At 43.5% G+C, this 13,922-nt stretch overlaps 1 protein-coding gene across 4 annotated transcripts in view; it reads right to left on the reverse strand.

The window, feature by feature from the left end:
* Ptpn21 (protein tyrosine phosphatase, non-receptor type 21) overlaps positions 1-13,922 on the reverse strand; it is a 59,195-nt gene that overhangs the window by 19,961 nt on the left and 25,312 nt on the right. For all 4 annotated transcript variants that reach the window (XM_005343432.3, XM_026780608.1, XM_026780615.1 and 1 more), the window contains exons 4-10: positions 11,910-12,007; positions 11,043-11,110; positions 10,115-10,185; positions 7,508-7,595; positions 6,765-6,853; positions 4,017-4,104; positions 3,303-3,382 (exon numbers count right to left, since the gene is read on the reverse strand). In XM_005343432.3, coding sequence (XP_005343489.1) covers positions 3,303-3,382; positions 4,017-4,104; positions 6,765-6,853; positions 7,508-7,595; positions 10,115-10,185; positions 11,043-11,110; positions 11,910-12,007 — 582 coding nt within the window. The remainder of the gene's footprint in view (positions 1-3,302; positions 3,383-4,016; positions 4,105-6,764; positions 6,854-7,507; positions 7,596-10,114; positions 10,186-11,042; positions 11,111-11,909; positions 12,008-13,922) is intronic.

A 13,922-nucleotide genomic window follows, 5' to 3' on the forward strand; every position in this document is an offset into this window, starting at 1 on the left:
CCTGTGACAGCCCTTCTATCTCCCACTGCGGGGACCTGTGACAGCCCTTCTATCTCCTAGAGCTTCTTTCCACCCCCCTCCTTCCAGGGTCTGATGGACCCCAGAGAGTCCTCCTCAGTCTTCTGCAGGCTCAGGAAGCCAGAAGGAAAGGAGGGCCCTGCATCTTCTTCCAGACCCTTGAGCTAACAGTCAGACTTCTGACTGCCAAAGGAGGACACTGGCTGCTGCCATGTTTACCCACAGCCGTGAACTACAGGGCTAGCTCATCTTCCTGCACTAGCCACCAACATGCGGCTGACTCTCCAGAGAGGCTCTTGGACCTGTCTCTCACTTGGTTTTGTAGCCTGGTGGGTACAACTCACACACTTTTGGGGAGGGGGAGAAGAAAGCCCCTAACCCAGGAAGTTTTGTACCACCCTGCACATTTTTCCCTCATAGAACTGAGGAAGGCTGGTTAGTGCCAGCCCAACTCTGGGGCTTGAGCTATTAGAAGAAGCCTTTTGATCTGACTGACATTATTATCTCATTTAGTTCCTAATATAGTCCTGAAGGAGAGTCAAGAGAAGATCTCATTATTAGTGTTTACATATATAAAAACCAATGGGAGACTGTAAGCTACATTAAAAGATAACCCTGTTACCTCCAGTGCCTTGTCTGGGTGGGAAGAGAACTTCTGGATCCTGTCACTGTAAATATCGCCTGGGCCAAGGTTAGATGAATCGCAGCCACCCCACACCACTGTACTACAGAAAAGGGCATAAAGGAGGGATCTGTAGAATAATCCTTTTGTACACTGTGAATATCCATTACTCTCACTAGTTAAAAAAGATGCTGATTGGTCTATAGTAAGGCAGGATAAAGTTAGGAGGGATAGATCAAACAGAGGATACTGGGATGAAGAAGGGCAGTTGCTGGCAGACGCAGAGAGAGCAAGATGGCACGCCATACTGAGAAAAGATACAAAGCCACATGGCAAAGCACAGATAACAAATATGGGTTAATTTAAGTGTGAGAGTTAGCTAGTAACAAGCCTAAGCTATCAGCCGAGCACATAAAATTAATATAAGCCTCTGTGTTAATCTGGGACTGGCAACTGGGATTGGGAAAGAAACATTCGCCAACAGAGGGATGTGGATACTGTAGGAGAAAGTGAATCCTTTCTATGGAAGCAGGCTCCATCTCCAAACCAAGGGCCAACTCGGACACACAACTCCAGTTTTGTTAACTACCCATCACCCCTCACTTACCCAGCTGTACCATGAGAACAAGGCCTACCAACACCTCAGAGTCATTGTAACATTAGATGTCACTAGAACTGTGTTGACAGTCATCAAGAAATAGCTATAAAAATGAAAATTATTTTCAGCTTTCTTCCCCATGGAAACATGAAATGTTAATAGTATAAGCTCCATTTGCTGACCCAGGAAACAAACATGTACAGTGTAAAATATTTGTTTTGCACAGAATGACTATATATAATTGTACTAATAGTTCCTGGATAGGCAGAAATTAAAAACAAAATTTGGAAATTAGTCCTTCATACACAGAAGTTCTAGAGAGAATCAAATATTCTTCATAGAATAATGCATGCAGTTAATATTATCTTGGTGGCTTTACTCACATTTGGTGATATCCCAAAAATTAGATTTCTAAGACCTCAACAATTCCCACACATATTGCCTTTTCTCTTTGAATCTTAAAATTATTAAATGATGAACTGACAAAATATGCTTTTAAAAGGACCTAGCCACAACCCAGCACAGGTTTACCAGAGGGCATTGCATGTAATGGTTTATTAGTATGACTGTGGCTACTATTTTCAAGAGAAGAAATTATTTGAGGTAATGATGGCTTATTACAAATAGTCTTAAATTTATGAAAAGTTTCAAAATGAAAATATTATGTTCTAGTAGATTTTGTTTATTATTTGGATATAATTAATATATGTAGAAATAATGTCACGAATGCTCATCTTCAGGGAGCCAGGGCAGCCAACGGTGTTTCCGGATCCAGGACTCCTGGAACCCCTGACTGTAACACTCTCATACACAATTTCCAGACTGAGCAGACAGCAGAAAAGGCAGCCATGCCATAAAGAATTGGTTGACTGTTTACATGGTAATGGTTGGAAATGGACACACAAAGGCAAGCACCACGCTTTCTCTCTTACATAAGATCCCCTGCAGGGTGGGTGGCGGTGGGGTGAGAGAGGAAGAGGAGAAGCGGCTGCAGGGACTCAGGTCAATAATCCCAGCACTTGGGAGGCTGAAGCAGGAGGACTCCTACAAGTCTGAGCCCACCTGGGCTACCACAGGGCTGAAGACTGGGAAAGAAGGCGGAGCTGAACTGAGAGTATGCGGGAAATGACTTATATGCACGTGTGGACACGTCAGAAAGAACTGACTTTCTACAATTCACATATATTAAAAGACAAATCTTTTCTCAAAATGCTGACCAGGACACTGATTAAAAACTATAAAGTATACAACTCCCAAGCCAGACAGGATAGCTTTTTATCCCGGCACTCGGGAGGCAGAGACTAACAGATGGATCTTGGTAAATTTGAGGCCAGCCTGGTCTACGCAGCAAGTTCCAAACCAAGCCTCTACAGTGAGATCCCATCGCAATGAAACAACAATAAAAAGAACCATAATCTGAGACTGGGGATTATAGCTCAGTGGTAGAGTGCTCGCCTAGCATGGAGTAGACCTTGGGTTCAATTCCCAATGCCCCAAAGCAAAGGAGAGAAAAGGAACAAAAAAATTCCTTTCTTTTTAATTTCAAGGTTTATAATGGTTCTAATATTATGGAAACTGGGCACAGTGGACCATTCTCATAATCCAGGAGACTAAGGCAGGAAACTCCCAAGTTCAAATCCAGCCTGGGTTACATAGCAAAACCTTGCCAAAAAAAGGAAAAAACTAGTTGAGAAAAACCTTAGAGGCATTTTATAGCTATAAGATGTCCCAATGCTAAAATGGAATGTAATTTCATAAAAGCAAAAGGACTGCGGTATCAGAAAAAGATATCATTTGATAAAATTTGCCATTCTGGACAATGCAAAGAAGTTTGAGATTAAAACTTCGAAATCAGGACCAACAAAATGGCTCAGCAGGTGGAAGGCGCTTGCTGCCAAGCTCAAAGAGCTAAGTTCAATCCCTAGAACCCACATGGTGGAGAAAACTGACTCCCCAAGTTGTCCGCTGACTTCTACATGTGGCCCCCTGACATACATACAAAATAAATAAATAAATGCCATTTCCAAATGATTTCCCACAATTCCCAGAGCAGGAGATACTCACAGGTCACACTGGTTTAGTCTGTAAAATCTGTGCCGTGCAACACACAGTCTCCACACGTACTTGGCTGTTTCCATGTCTTCCTGGCAAAGGAACATGCGCAGAGTGGTAGAGAGGCACACAAAGGAAACACTTCTAACGCAGAACTGCCCGAGAGCAGACCTAACTGGTACGCATCGTGGCCACGCCATCTCCCACCCACCATGACTTTCATTTCCCAACCCTGCATCTAACTATGAATGCGGCAAGAATTTAATTATGAAAGCAAAGTAATCTGTTCAAACAGTTTCTAATGATTTGGAATCTTAAAACACACTTGGTTTGAAAATGTCCTATTTTTATATAATATCAACTTTTATTCCCGAGAAACACTAGGACTTTTCAAACTCAACGCTTGCCTCGTGTCTTCATATTGCAAATTCCAGTTCAGCAGCACTGCACAGCTGCTCCCCAGCAATGGCGGCCGGGCTCGCTTTCCCCTACTTTGTCTCTTTATACTTAATTCAAAAGTCACTTGGATCCAATAATATGAATACGAAGACTCATTTACAAAACAATATTTAATGTGCAGCCACTTTTTGCCAAGTGCCATTTGTAAAATGTAAAGCGTAACAGTTTATGTTTATAGAACTCTAAGTTTGTGCCACACCCCCACCCCCGCACACAAACGGGAGCCCAGAGGCGCTGATGCCATGAAGATTCTCTGTGTTCACTCACAGTTTGAAACTGGATGGTCTCCTCTTTACTCGCCAGCTCCAATGCAAAGAAGGACTTGTTGTGGGACATGTTAGCAATGTCGTGCCACCTAGAGAACAATGGAGAACAGTGAGCTCACACTGGGACAGGAAACACATCATTTTTTGTTAAGTTTGGTACGTGAATTAACACCAGTAACTCATTTTAGAAATAAAGTCGTTTTCCAGCTAGCACACATTCTCTAACTGAAACGACAACAGCTAGTTGCTAAAAGTAAAGGCATGTGTGGGAAATGAAGGACGAGGGTTTGGGAGACAAACCTCATGTGGTGCTTTGACTGAGAAATATCCCCATAGGCTCGTGCACTGGAGCACCTGCTCCCCGCTTGGTGTGCTGTTTAGGAGGTTATGAAACTTTCGGGAGATGGAGCCTTTCTGGAGGAAGGAAGTGGGGTGGGGGGGAGCTTTGAAAGTTTATAGACTTGTTCCACTTGTGTGTGACTTTGTGATCCTGCCTGGCCACCTTCCACCAAGCCTCCTCTGCTACTGTGGACTCTAACCCTTTGGAACTGTAAGCCAAACTAAACATCCTTAAGTTGCTTTTGGTTATAGTATTTTATTTCAGCAACAGAAAACTAAGTGATACACCTAATTTGCTCAATAAGCTTAACAATCAAGCACCCTCATGTCAGCTTGCTGCTCAGGCCTCACTGTCTATTGACCAAACGTTTTAAAGAGGAGGGGGGAGGGAGGGAGGGAGGGGAAGGGAGTAAGGAGGGGAGACAGAAAGAAGGAAGGGAGGGAGGGAGGGAGGGAGGGAGGGAGGGAGAGGCGAGGATGTCAAGAAGGAAGGAAGTAGGAAGGAAGGGAGAGCAGGCGAGCAATGTGCCTGGGAGCCGTGCCTTACATACAAAAGCTGAGTTCTAGTCTAGCTATGCCTGTCAGTGGGTGACTTTGGACAAATCACTTGGCTTTTCTAAGCCTTCATTATCTCATATGAAAACTGGCAGTGATATCTGCTACCCTGAGTTATTATGAAGATGATGATGACATAAGCATCCGGTTTCTGATAAATTGCACTCAATGAATGTTGGACACAAAGGAATCAAGAGACAAAAGTGATAGATATGCCTCACTACTGGATGAAAACAATATAAACCTGTTTTTATTTCAACCAATTGAAAAGAGAGTAAAAGTGCAAATGTTTTTACAACATCCTAACACGGATTTTCTAAGACTACAGATTTTAAAGAATTATAAAGGTAAACAATATAACGTAACTTAGTATGTTTACAGTATAAATAGAGGCGATCACATTGGTCCTGACCTGGAAGCTTCCTCCTTGCTGGCTAGCTTTCCTAGTACCTGAAGATGCTCTGCAGGGGGCTAGGGGAGGGGCGCCAACAACAATCTTACCCAGCTGTGAATGCTGAAGCTACAATGACTGGCATGGCAAGATATGCCTACAGGCGCAAGAATGTTGTAAGTGTTCTAGAGTAACCAACCGTTTTCCGGTTGAACTGAAGGCTAGATCCACATGGGCAAAGAGGAGAGAACCCCATACGTTGTACTGTGATCTGACAAGAAGCTAGGGTTGGGGAGCTCACTGGTCAGAAGGGAAAACCAACCATTTTGCTAAAGGGTCAGAGAGTATCAAACTGGTATCTCTATCCCCATTGATTAGTGCCACTCTCAGAATGCTTAGAGAAGTTTCTTGGTGCTGGGGACAGTGGCTGGTGGGTAGTTAACACAGAAACTCAAACAGGTCAAATACAGAGAGCAAGTGTTTGTGGGGTGCTCAGCCACAAATGGAACATTACCTCCCCTCCCACCAAGGCTCGGGGAGCATCAGAAAAGACAGATTATAAAAGCCAAAGTTCAGGGAGGAATGGGGCGAAACGCTGTCTTCTAGACATGAGAGGGCTGCTGACATGTGTGAATTCACCTTCGCCGAGGAGCTACCGACAGTAGAAGGCTTCGTGGGGTGGATGGCATCTCGTGGGCTGACCACGCTCCAGTGACTGGCCCATAGCCATGAGCACATGGACTCCACGGGTTTCAGATATGTTATGTATATGGACACAAAGACGGGGAATATATGTGAGAGGAGTTAGGGGAAAATATGGAGGGGAATATAATCCAAAAACATTGGATGGATATATGAAAACTCAAAGAATTAATAAAATAGTACATGTCCAAAAAGATATGATTGGAACACAGACTCCAACGAAGTGATTTGAAGCCATCTGGAAATTGACTTCTCGGAAACTGCACGCCATCTCAACACATCCCTACTTCTACATACACCCCGAGGGCTGCACCAATGAGCAGCTGCTCTTTATAACTGGGGAAATCAACTCTGCGAAAGCTGAGGTTTACTGAGATGCTGGCATGGTAGCGATTTTGTTACACACTACAGTCAAAAGAAAGCCCAGATTTTCCATAGTGAATAAACAGCCCCAGAAACCAGAACTCACACGAAAAACAAACACACAAACAACAAAACAACAACAAAAAACCTCCCCATCCAAAGCAGGAATGGCTTCTCTGTGGCAGCAGGGTCACACGATTGTAAGCATTCACTGCCAGGCCATCACTATGAGCTCCTTTTCTGCACATTGGTTTTGAAGACAATAATGAATCAATGAACCACTGTACTTGGGTAACATTTAACTCTAGGAAAAGAATATCTCCATTTTCTAATGAGAACTTAGGGGAGACTTGCCAGCAATAACTACCTTTAAGTATTTAAAACAAAACAGAGAAATACCTGAACACCACAGGAGGCCTTCCGTTCTTATGTTTCACAAAGATGCCATCAAGACAAGCCCCGATGGATATGTCGCTTCCTTGGCTATCCTAAAAGGAGGAAAAAGGGAAGAAACACTTGGGAAACGGGCCTGTACGGACAAAAGTATCCACCTCATTGAACTTGTTTGTCACAGACCTGCAGGACAGCCAGTCTGAAAGAAAAGGTCAGAATGGTACAAACTCATTACCCTGCCAGTAAGGATGGAGACAGGAGGAATTTGTTCTTTTTTTAAAAATGCCTTTATTATTACGTTTACTTGTTCACTTTGTGTATGGGTGCACACGTGCCACGGCGCACAGAGAGGTCAGAGGACAACCTGCGGGAGTTGGTTTCCTCCTTCTACCGTGAGAATCCCAGAACCAACCTCGGTCATCGGTTTTGGTGGCAAGTGCCTTAACCCTCTAAGCCAAGATTAGACTCTTAAGTACTCTATTTCAGGAGCCTACCAAAGCACAAATTAGAATATAGGATTGTGTTTTACTACAGATTTCTTGCCAAAAAAGACCCCAGTCATGCTATTTTCTCAAATAGCTAAGTGTCATACCCATCTGTTCCCCTGTTGCCCTCCTACCCACCCACCCTGGTGTTTTGTTTGTTTAAACAGGACCTCACTCCGTTTCCTAGTCTATTTTCAAATGACTCCCCTATCTCAGCCACCAGAGCAGCTGGCAGCACGAACAGCAAAGCCATGCCCAGCTTACCTTGGCAGGGTAGCTCTCCTCCCCATAACCGTCCATTCTCTCTACTTCCTGCATATAGAGCATCTCAGCCTCAGGAGCTGTTAGCCCCCTGCAACCCAAAAGATGGTAGTAAGAGTAATCCCAAATCCAAAATTTTAAACAATGCTTTTCTTAAAAGCTATACATCAATTTGGAACAGGGCATTATAAACATTTCAAGCTATAAGCATCTGTGACTGGGTATACTGATCCTCTAATACTTATCAAAAACTGGCTACCCATGAAGCACTGTGCTAAATGCAGAGGGCAAGTGTGTGTGTGTGTGTGTGTATGTGTATACGTACATACACACACACACACACACACACACACACACACACACACACACAAGCTAATGCTTTAGGAAAGCAAGAGGACAAGCAAGGGATGAAGCCGCTCCCAAGATATCTTCAAGGCAAATCCAGGAGTTTTTACCTAAAATAGCAAGCAGTTGCTTACTTATCCTAACACATCAGGAAACACTTAGAATGCTGGTTTAAAAGCCGAATGATGGGGCTAGAGGAATGGAGCTGCGGTTAAGAGCACTGGCTGCTCTTCCAGAAAACCTGGGTTAGATTCCCAGCCCCCACGTGGCAGTTCACAATCAGCCTTAACTCCAGTTTCAGATCTGATGCCCCCTTCTGACCTCCACAGGCCAACACGTGATACATGTACATACGTGCAGGCAAAACAACTCGTACATCTAAATAAAATAAAATAAAATGTATTCAAAGACAAAATGACAAATGTAAGAAATAAGGGCAGGAAGAGGCCAGATGCAAATCCCCTTCAGCTCAGATGACTGGAGCAGCAGAAAGACATGAGGAAGGAAGTGCACTTAAATCCATGGCCTCCCCTCCCCCGCCTCACTGCTGCCCCATCCCATGTGCCAAGGTGCCTCACACTGCAGCCATCCCAGACTCTGCATTTCTTTGACTATATTGTATTCCTCGCATTTCTGAACCTTTGTGCACGTAGATGCCTCTTAGCATATCCCTAGCATCCACACATGGGCCTGGTAATCACCAGTGTCCTCAGGGCTCAGCGTCTGACCATTCCTCCCATCAGATTTGGGTCTCCCAGTGCCGGCCCTCTGCCCCACGCAGTCCTAACACACTCTGCACACCTCCACTACACCCACTACTCCTCACACAGTGGGTTGTGCTGCCTAGCGTTAAGACTGCTAGGAACACATTCTTGGAAGGGAGAGAATTATTCTGTTTATCTTTAAGCCAAACCATCCAGCATTCTACCTCATAAGGACAGAAAGTATGTATGAGTTCCTAAGTCTTATTATTTAAATAAAAGTACAAATAAAACGATAAAAAGCAGGATAACACATTCCTGAGGGATCAAGTGCACTAGGGGAAAAAACGGTTCACTAGACGTAGAGGTAAAGGGTGGGATTAGCAACTCAAGGAGAGCAGGAAAATACCCATGAGCACATGGAAAGGAATGCAGGAAGAGATGAGAGAACGATACCTTCAGAACGTCACTCTTTCGCAACCAGCAGGGTCAGAGAGAGACTACAGGCGAAGACCGCAGGTTACACCAGACACATCTACTTTCAATCACTTCTACCAGACACCAGAGACCTGAGTCATTCTGAGTTTAGTTTCCTTCATCTCTAAAATGGAGGTAATATTCTCCTTAAAAAATATTTTCCTTAACGAATATGGAGCCAGGTGGTGGTGGCACACACCTTTAATCCTAGCACTTGGGAGGCAGAGACAGGCGGATCTCTGTGAGTTCCAGGCCAGCCTGGTCCACTGGAGCTATTGGAATATAACTTTATATAAAGTATTTGGAATGTTGTGTATTGGCTTAGAATAAGAGCTAGCATCTTAGGAGATGTATACAGCCAACAGAGCGTCACCAGCAGAGACAAATACATGCAAGGATAGTCAGGGCAACAGACCTGAGGACAGAAATGCTGCTTCGAAAACTATACAGGGGAATAATGGTCATGATGATGCAAGTCTGTAATCCTAGCACTTGGGAGGCAGAGGCAGCAAGACAGCAAGTTTAAGGCTAACCTGTTTCTCAAAAATCTAAAAGTCAGAGGATGTAGGTCAGTGGTAAAGTGTCTGCCTACCATGTAAGGCCCTGATTCAAACTCTAGCACCATTTACAGGAACAAAGGGAGGGAGGGAAGCAAGAAGGAAGAAAGGGAGGAAGGAAGGAAGGGAGGAAGGAAGGAAGGAAGGAAGGAAGGAAGGAAGGAAGGAAGGAAGGAAGGAAGGAAGGAAGGAAGGAAGGAAAGAAGGCAAAAAAGAGCACCTGGAGGGCTGAATTGTATAAGACAAATTTCCATAATCATACACTAATTTATCACACTTTTAATATATGGGGCGATGAACTGGTACCCTAAGGACTGGCTGCTTTCAGGATCTCCCCCCCATTCTCCCACCCCTGTTTCCTCATTGGTAAATGGATAATAATGGAAATGATGGGGAAGAAGGTACTCAGAACAGCACTTGGCACACAGTGAATGTCACTCTAACAGCAAACAAGCCGCAGGAAAGTTTAACACACAAAGTATGTTTCAGACTCCAGCAGCCATCAACTGTGCTCTTTTTCCTGGTGTTACCTGTATTTCTGATGCAGCAAGGCCACTTTTTGGGTTGCTTCTTCCAGCACTTTTTCATCCTGTAGCCACCCCTGCAGGAAACACACAGCAGTAAGCACATGCATTCTTAAAGACTGAACCCATCTTTCACTTCAGGCAAGCCTCTGAACAGTGCTAACATTGGGGGTCTTTGCAGTCTGTACAGTCACGATGCATCTAATGAATTACGTGGCTTCTGCTCAGAAGTCAAAAGATCTGTCCTGCCTTCCCAGTTCTTCCCAGGGGAAGTTTCAGCTAAGGTTTAAGGTTGGTAACATTTATCAAAGCTGACCCACTCACTCTGAAGAACATCCCACCCTCCTTGGCTGTTTCAGTGAGCTGTTCACATCGATTTCTTTAACAGTAGCTTCAGAAAGTCCAAGGCAGGGTTTTCAACAATGATGGAAAGTCAGGTTCATTCCAACATTAACTTTATGATTCTCCAAAACTGAAAACAAATCCCTCTCCTTAGATACACAATTAAAGGAAGGATATCCTTAGGCACAGCAAAGAACACCCTTCTTTTGTTTTTGTTTTTGGGTTTGGTTTGTTTTTGGTTTTTTGACACAGGGGCTTACTATGTAGCCCTGGCCCCTGGCTGTCCTGGAACCCACTCTGTAGACCAGGCTGGCCTTGAACTCACAGAGATCCACCCACCTCTGCATCTCGAGTGCTGGGATTGAAAGCAAGTGCCACCATTGCCTGGCCTAACTACCCACTTCTGTTCCTGTGAATTTACAAAGACCCAGAAGACTGCAACAGGGAAAGACTGGAACGTGAACCGTTGACAAAAGGAACTGACTTTGTAATGTTAGTCCTGTTTAAAACATCTACCATGTGGACATTCATGCTAAGAGTATAATAGTAATAAGCCAGGTATTAAAAGGCCCAATGTCAAAAGAAGTCTTACCACAGGGAGCAAGGCGAATTTCTGAAGAAAGTCTTGGGATTCATACTGATCAAAGTCACCAAAATCAGCTATGTGGAATGATAAACATACACATGTTGATTACATTTAATTTTTACAACAACACATTTGCACAACAAAAATGAATAAGTAAATGTGAATGACACACTTGTGCTTCAGAAGCCAAATCTGTGCAACAGATAACAGGGCAAGTTTTCAGAGTATCTTTTAAAAGTCATTAGGTAGATTCGGGCATCTTGGCTTGGGAAAATGTCTATGAAGTGAGACAAGGCCGCCCTGCATGTGACAAGTGCTTTGATGCAGGGAAGTGTCAGGAGGAAACCAAGTGGGGGCAGGGAATGGAGCCCTGCGAATGCTCAGGTTTAGGCAGTATATAAGGAATGGCCCACCACGGTGTCAGATGTTTGTTCATCTCAAGATGACAGGTGTCCGTGCCTGCTAGCATCTGGAAGAATTTTATGTTTTCTTTCTTTTGTGTTTTTTTTTAAGACATGGTTCCACTGTGTAGCCTTGACTGGTCTGGAACTCTCTATGTACAAGAGACTGGCCTTCAGCTCTGTGCCACCCAGCCCAGCTTACTTTTTTTTTTTTTTTATTAAATTCCAGCTCCATGGTTAAATGGCATTTACCAACTGAAATAATGCACCAGCAGAAATTTCTCTAGTGCACAGATATACACATAGATATATACTTTTCTTCCTACATTAAAGCCCCACCTAATGGCAAAATATTCCACTGATACATAAATCTAAACAGTTCGTACAGGAGATCAGTTACTCTCAGAGCCCTCTACAGTTGTTAACACACATCTTACTCTGACAGATTTACGCCTTCACATGCATTGCTCACCTTGAACAGCTAAGCCAGCTAGCTGAATGGCTTGTTCTAACGTACACGGAAGGTTTCCTTCCAGAATATCTTTCTTCAGCTGCAGGTAATACTGATACCTACGTGAGAGGATGTGTATGAAATTATTTTCACTGTAACTGGACCAAGACACAGTGCACTTTACCACAGGTTAGCAGAGGAACATAAACTGTCAAATAAAACTGTAACCCTAGGTGTTTCAAAAAATGAAAAGAATGCCACTGACAATATAAGCACATCATTTATTCTGTTTAATGAGATGACTTTTTTTTTACACTTGCTTTAATTATTTCAAAGCTAAAACCAGGGTCCAAGGATGTATCTCTGGGGTAAACATTTGCTTAGAACGTGTGAGACTAGCTTGATCTGCACAAGCCCCACACCCTTCAGAAAAAAGCAAGGTTAAAGTCATCTATAGGACAACTCACACCTGTCGTGAACCCTGTAAAACAGTCCTGTTTAATTCTTTATAGCTATCTGTTCTTTATTTAAAGTAAGGAAGGCGCACACTCAACAATCAGTCTTTACCTTTAAACCTCTCTTTGTAACTTGACAATATGAGACTTTAGGTATTTAGTTAAAAACTTCACTAGCCGTTGAACACAAAACTTAAGGAAAATGATTCTTGATATTAAGCTTTTTAAAGTGTAAAGAGTAACTTCTAAAAGTGTTTCTTAGCATTCCATAACATAGGCCACTTCTGTCTGTCCTCTTAGTGGCAAGTGCACCTAGGTTTAAGTTCCAGCTTTCCAGTTGAGGACTCTGCATGGCTTTGGGTAAGTCACAGCTTAGACTCACAGCTATTACCAATAAAATGAAGATACAGCCATCCCTTCCCGGGCCAAGCATCCCTGCTGACAACACTGGCATGTGCCAGCCCTCGGGCAGCAGCGGGGGCGATCAGAGCGCTTCCAATCAGTCACAGTGTTTCATCAGCGTTCCCACCCCCTCCTCATAAAGCTCCAGAGCGAGAACGTAATGCTTCCTTGTGCTCATAGGTCTGCCATTGCTCTACAACGTTCTAGACATTGGAGATGGTTAGATTTGGTCCAGTGTCTCTGCCAGTGCCGTTTACGATGCCATCTCAACCTGAGTCTCTCTAAGTTTGGTGCCTTTGAGCAGTCCAAGCATAGCCCATATCTGAATTCTCCAGAATTCATATACAGTCTTATGTTACCCGTATAGTTAGGCTTTAAGCCTCTGTTCTTTGGTACCAAATGGCCTGACTGACACACCATCCATTCAAATAAAAAGAATTCAGACCCAGCCTTTTCCTTCTACCACCTAGCAGATATCACAGGTTTCCAAAGTCAGCGAATAGAATGCTAGGAACTCAGGGTCAGAGGGGGAAGCTGCAGCTTTCCTTATGACTTTCAAATGCCAAGAGCTTGCACTAAAGGAGGTATATCTAGTAGCATGCTCCACATACCCCACTATCATTATTCTAGACTTTTCTATCTCTGTACATAAAAGCCTTGGAATGCAACATTCATAGGCCAAATTGAGCTTCCAATACAACCTTTTCTTACCTTAGCTTTGGATGGGTTTCACTACAAGAGCCTATTCTTCCATATACACTGTAAACTGTTCACTGCTAGTTCAATATCCTTTTTGTAAGCTCTCATGTGAAAATTCCCCGGTAAATGACATACTGACAAGCAAGCACGTTCCAGACTGGCGAGCAAGAGAAGCCTCTTCCCATTAAAATCTATGCAGGCTGTAATACTATCATTGTAAGTAACAAAAACTGGCCTGGTGTCGTAACCAGTGGGGTCACACACTGCCAGTTCGTGAATGTGTAAAGCTTCAATCTAGCCAGTCATTATTCTTCATTATTCTCAAAATTTCCTATCTTCTGCAAACAGAAATCCCTCTAAGTTCCCGTCATGTGAGCGACACTTTTCTGCTGCCTTATGGCCACGTTTTTCTGACAAGGCCTCACGTTCTGAAGACATGGTTCAAAATTTTGTTCTTTTTTTTTTTTTTTTTTTTTCT

Source organism: Microtus ochrogaster, chromosome 1, assembly GCF_000317375.1.
Source record: "Microtus ochrogaster isolate Prairie Vole_2 chromosome 1, MicOch1.0, whole genome shotgun sequence".
In the NCBI taxonomy this organism is placed as follows: Eukaryota; Metazoa; Chordata; class Mammalia; order Rodentia; family Cricetidae; genus Microtus; species Microtus ochrogaster.